The 5,867-nt window shown below is 44.7% G+C and overlaps 1 protein-coding gene across 1 annotated transcript; it reads left to right on the top strand.

The window, feature by feature from the left end:
* The first annotated feature begins 389 nt into the window (after positions 1 to 389).
* LOC140428307 (iroquois-class homeodomain protein irx-1-B-like) lies at positions 390 to 5,549 on the top strand. The gene is made up of 2 exons (XM_072514645.1): positions 390 to 1,131; positions 2,491 to 5,549. Exons 1-2 carry the CDS (start codon positions 895 to 897, stop codon positions 3,313 to 3,315), a joined length of 1,062 nt encoding a protein of 353 aa, XP_072370746.1. The 5' UTR covers positions 390 to 894; the 3' UTR covers positions 3,316 to 5,549.
* The last annotated feature ends 318 nt before the right edge of the window (positions 5,550 to 5,867 follow it).

A 5,867-nucleotide genomic window follows, 5' to 3' on the forward strand; every position in this document is an offset into this window, starting at 1 on the left:
CGGGCTCATCGGTGGGAACCCACATCTTCTCGGTTAGCCTTTTTAATAAACAGATTAGCAATGGTACAATGGTTTCTGGTTAAACAACCTTTATCAATGCTTTGGAATGATTAGCGCTGATATGACTGTAACACTGCCGTGGATTTGAGGCTGAGACGGAGATTGAGGTGTTTTCCTGACAGTGTCTTCCAGCCCCGCCAATGCAGTTTAAACGACAACCAACCCCACTTGTTTCCCACTGTTATTCTGAACACCTTCTCTGTTCCAATCCAGTGCCCCCTCGCTTGTTCCAGCCGAGTTTTTATAATAAAATATTAGATTTAAAAAGACGGGAGAGAAAACGCTGATAGGCGGATAAAAATAAAATAAAAAGCGAAATAGCTTGTCAATAAATGCAGTGAATTAGGATCCGAAAACAATTGGGACTGGGAAGCGTGTGTCAGCGTGTGGACCGTTTCCTCACACACAGCGGTGTTAACCATTTCAGGGCACTTGTAAATTGAAAACACTGCTTAGTTTTATTTTTTTTTAAGAGATAATCTTCCTATTGCCTTGTCTCGTTTAAGCCTGTGTGCAAATAGTGAAAGATGAGATTATTTTGCTTCTTGAGACTGTCAGGTCATGTATAGCCCGTGGTGTTGTGTTCTCACAGCCTGTGTGAAAACACGACATCCATCACCCAAGAAACTCCAGCCTGTTTGGAAGTTTGAAGTGGGATGTCTGCTGATTGGGAGCTCGGCTCTTCACTGGTTAAATCTCCCTAATCGTATGTAAATACCGTTTACCAGGCTCCCGTCAATCACGCCGGCGCTCTCCAATGGAGTGGACAGAAGGGAATATATAGAGACAGAAGGTGGATTATAGTTTGATAGTGATTTTAGGTTGAACCGCATTATGGCTATGCCTCAGCTGGGATATGGAGACGTAGTCGCCGCCGGGAAGGGATCTGCATTGAACAGCCTGCCGGCCCTATTTGTGGAGCGGCAGGCGGCGATGCTGGGCTCTCCCGCTCTGAGTCTCGGGGTGCCCCCGCCTCTCCATGCACTCCTGGCCCGATATCCGGGGACATACCCCATTCCACAAGGATACAGCCTCCAGCCCTATCCTGATCTCAGGCATCTGTCTCATCTGGTAAGGAAACTTCCTTTTGGGGTTTAGTTGTATTTTTTAAAAGTTCGAAAATACCCTTTTGGGTTTATTTTTATTTTTAAAAGCTTGAAAATCCCTTTTTGGGTTCTAATTGTATTTTTAAAGTTTTAAAATCCCTCTGAGCTAAAGTTTTTTAAAATTCTGTAATGCTTGAACTTCACCGGGTAGCAGGAGGGGATCAGTCTGCGAGTGGAGAAGTTCATCCCTCCTCACCGCCAAACTTCCTCCATTCAACACGAGTGAGTTTTCGCCTCGTCACAAGACATTCTTTCAACACCACACCTTCGGTTGAGTTTGATGTTCATACAACGTCGCCAGTTAATATAAAACTAATCATGTTAATAACATCGATACCAGGTTAAAGTTTTACATTTTAAATACAGTACTCTAGCGATACCAAGTAATGTACCGCACAAGTTAATAAACATTCATATTCATCTCTCCGTTTAATACGTACATCAACACTGAATATGTCAAAAATAGTCAACTTATTTCATACAGCATATACTGTGCAGTAAAGTATAGGACTAGATTTGGATCCAGACATACTGAAAATGGAAAAGTCAAACTTGAAAATGTTTGCTTAAAACGTTGTGTTCAATCGTAATTATAAAGTTCAAGACGCGGCGTTTCAAAATCCTTAACATATAATCCCCCGTTTTCTGGCAGCGTCTGTGAGAAGGAAACAGTTAGCATTTCAGGTAAATTTATTCCACGTATACTCGGTGTAAGAAGCAATTTGAAGCAATAAGAAGCAAGTGCAAGATGTGACTGCCAGTCGGTGCTTACCTGATTTGAAAGCAGATCTCCCTCCGCCTGATATCCATACATATATTGGACCGCCCTAAGGGAATGGTGCGATGATGCACTATGTCCGGCCTGTTTCCAATTTTAAAAAAAAGATGGTTGCGGTTCAAAGCAGCCTCACGAATCTTCTACCTCGACAGTATCGCTGCCGTGTCTTCGCTGACTTCAGGCGATTGGCTTCAGAACTGGTGGCAGCTTCAAAATGAGTTTATTTCAATGTCAAATTGTCAGTTACCACGATGGCTCCAGACATAACAAACACCCACTCGTCTATTTGTGTGATAGACACAAACTATTCCAATTTAGATTGGTGATACAAGGTCCGAATATAGGTATTCTAATGTGATACATGGCCTTTCACGCTGGGATATTTCTCACAGGTAACCTTGTTGAGAAGTTGAGATGGATCCTAGTTTGTACTCTAATAAATAGTGTGCATTACATTAAATTGTACGAAATCGCGTTTGTACTAAAATATATATTATATTCTAATGCGTGTATTAGATAAGCTCACAATTTTGCTTCTGTTTTCAGGGGTCCCCCTACGATCTGAAGGCTGGATGTGTCTATTCCCAGGCTGCTTTCTCCCCAGCCGGCGCCCTCTATTCTCCTTACCGGCCCATGTCGCATGGGGATCCGGGCAGAGCCAAGAACGCCACCCGGGAAAGCACCAGCACTCTGAAAGCCTGGCTGAACGAGCACCTGAAGAACCCTTACCCAACCAAAGGCGAGAAGATCATGCTGGCCATCGTCACCAAGATGACCCTGACCCAGGTCTCCACCTGGTTCGCTAATGCCAGGCGGCGGCTGAAGAAAGAGAATAAAATGACGTGGGTGCTCAAAACGAAATCGGACGAGGAAGAAAGCGAAAGCGAGGACGAGGAGGACAAGAAGGAGGAAGATCTGCCCGATCCGGAGCAACACCAGGCGGGCACCACCGACGGGCACCAAGACAAGGGGGATTCGGGGGCGCCTTGCCCGGCACATGGGGGCACAACATTAGTCAAAGGTGTGCCAGACCGTGAGTCAGGCGGTGAGCTGAGGACAAACCTGGAGGAGGGCGAGTCAAGAAAATCCGAGTGGGCATCTGAGGAGGGAGGCACGGTACAATCCGCGCTCAGCACCGAGCCCAAAGACAGTAGTCCAGCACTCAGACCCAAGATCTGGTCCCTGGCGGAGACGGCGACCTCCGACCACGGGAAGAGCCACCGGCCAGCTCCGCTGGGTGGGCGCTCTCCTCCTGCACTCGCTCACTACCAGATCTGGGCTGGTGCCTGTTTTGCAGAAGGACAGTTCGTGTTAAACAGCCGTACCCGGCTGGAGTCAAAAAAGAGAGACCGTGCAGGTTCGGACCAATGAGAAGAGGCGAATACCAACCGCAATCCGATTTGCAAAAGTTGGACGTTTTCCGCTCCCGCCTGACATTCTGCACTTTCATCTGGTTCCTTGGGATCTCTCTCCTGGGCGATGATGCATTTCTGCCTTGATGGTGCTGTGAACCTATATGTCTGACTATGTTCTCAATACTTGTGGTGTAAATGAAAGCCCCCCCCCCCCCCCCCCAAGGGATTAATTTATAGTAATTATCGCGATGTTAATACATGCTTCGACAATTAATACAATGCAATGCAACCGAGAAAAGATCCCCCGATACCATTCAGTTCCTTACTTATCACACAGCTTTAAACAAAAACAAGCCGCAATCTGGGCAAAGTGGAGCTTTTAGTCAAAACGTGTAAATATTGTCAATATCTGAGACCCCAAACAAATCACACATGTACACACAGAGATGATTATTAGACTGCTCCTACTGTATCACACCAATACTCGGCCTGTAAACCAACCGGTTGGATAATACTATTGATCTAGTGAGCTGGTTAAATTAGTAACAGCGTGTTCTGTAAACCAATTGGTTTGTTCACACTTGATATGGTGACCTGGTTAAACTAATAAAAGCGTGTTCTGTAAACCAATTGGTTTGTTCACACTTGATATTGTGACCTGGTTAAACTAGTGACCTGGTTAAACGAGTAACAGTGTGTTCCCTAAACCAAGTGGTTTGTTCACACTTGGTATAGTGACCTGGTTATATATATATGGTTCACCTGAGGAAGGAGCAGCGCTCCGAAAGCTAGTGACATCGAAACAAACCTGTTGGACTTTAACCTGGTGTTGGAAGACTTCGTACTGCGCTCACCCCAGTCCAACGCCGGCATCTCCACATCCTGGTTATATATGTAGTCTGTAAATCAACTGGTTTGTTCACACTTGATGCCGTGACCTGATTAAAATAGTGGCCCGTTCAAACTAGTAACCAGCTGATTTGTTCACACTTGATACAATGACCTGGTTAAACTAGTTCCGACAGTGTGGAAGAGGAATATTCTCCACATTCACTTGCAGGGTTACCGAAGAGCAATGTGTATGTAAAGGTTCGCCGGTTTGGCGATGTACTCTTGTTTTAAAATAAAATTTTAATGTATGTATCTCGACGTTTTTACTTGTTGCTGAAGCCCAGAACCAGTGAAATCTAATCCGAAGCTGTGGAGATGGTGGGTGTCAACTCACTACAATTCTACACACACTGTTTGTACTTTTTGGGGGTATTTTTCATGTGTTGTGTAATAGCTTTTTGACGAAAACCCTGCTTTTGATCGGTGTTAAATTACTCCAATTTACAAGAGCGTGCACTGAAACAATTACCTTGTGTAAACTGCCTTCTGCAAAACTATCTCCAGGTGTTTGAACCTCCGAGGTTTGTTTTTTGGAAACGCATGCTGACCGGTTCTAATGATCTATTTATCAATACCAGAGCTTGAAGGGATGAGACCTAAATCTGAGGAAAGACGCGGATTGAGGAAAAGGCTCGTATTTAAGAGAATTAATTCAATCTAGTACTCGGGGAAATAGAACATATTCGTAAAATCTGCCTCTTGCATCTGTCGTCTGCCAGAAATGTACATCCACAACCTGTAAGAAAGATGTTTGTGGGGGGGAGGGAAATCCTATTGAGAACACACTGTACCTTCTCCTGTCAAGGTTTGCCGTGGTTCAGAGTCTTTGAATATGTTGAAGGCGGAGCTGGATAGATTCCTGTTAAAGAGGTGGCGGGCGGAGAGTAGGCGAGATGCAGGTTTGAGGTTATAGTCGGATCAGTCATGATCTTACTAATGGAGCAGGTTCGAGGGACCGAATGGCCTCCTGCTCCTTGTTCGTCTGCATGTTTCAGCAGTTCCTCCTGCAACACCACACGTCCCGCTTCTAACAATATCTACAGTGTATATTGTTGGTGGGTCATCGCCAGTCTTAACTTCTTCAGACCGTTATCCTTTTAAAAATAACAATTAACGCACAGTCCCTTTTAATATTCCACCGGTTTGCCTTTTAGGTTGTCTTTGTCAAAGTTACCCACTTTGTTCCGGATTTCAGAAGCAGATGTGATCTTTTAACCCGAATCTGAGGTTTTCTCATCTTCTTGCATAGTTTATATACAGCGTGTTTTGTATATTAAAGTGTTTATACGAAAAAAAACTGTGAATAAACATTGGGATATAAATACTTTATATTTTGTCTAATAAACTAAGCAGGATTTATTTTTCTCTCTCAGCTGTACAATTTAATTGTGATCATGTTGCCTCCTCTTTGACCAGAGATGTGCAGGAGGTAGGGGGCGGGGGAACAAAGCGACCTCTGGTGGCGTCCGAGTGCTCCAGAAGCGAATTTTACAAACCTCAAAATAAAATAAAAAGTTGGGTACGAGTAAAAGTGCTCACGAACGTGCCGGATGGCTTGCCTCTACAATCCTCCAGCACAGGAACGGCGTCGGCCTTCACCTGGTCACATCTGCAGATCTGACTCTAGTTCCACACCAACACTTGTTTCTGTGATGTAGCTGAGCCAGCCACTCAATT

This window comes from Scyliorhinus torazame, chromosome 8, assembly GCF_047496885.1.
Source record: "Scyliorhinus torazame isolate Kashiwa2021f chromosome 8, sScyTor2.1, whole genome shotgun sequence".
In the NCBI taxonomy this organism is placed as follows: domain Eukaryota; kingdom Metazoa; phylum Chordata; class Chondrichthyes; order Carcharhiniformes; family Scyliorhinidae; genus Scyliorhinus; species Scyliorhinus torazame.

What these genes read in the sequence shown, in the direction of transcription:
- LOC140428307 (XM_072514645.1), top strand. Translation starts at nt 895, where the DNA reads ATGGCTATGCCTCAGCTGGGATATGGAGACGTAGTCGCCGCCGGGAAG. An exon ending in TCAGGCATCTGTCTCATCTG is followed by an intron (nt 1,132 to 2,490) that starts GTAAGGAAACTT and finishes TTCTGTTTTCAG; the next exon opens with GGGTCCCCCTACGATCTGAA.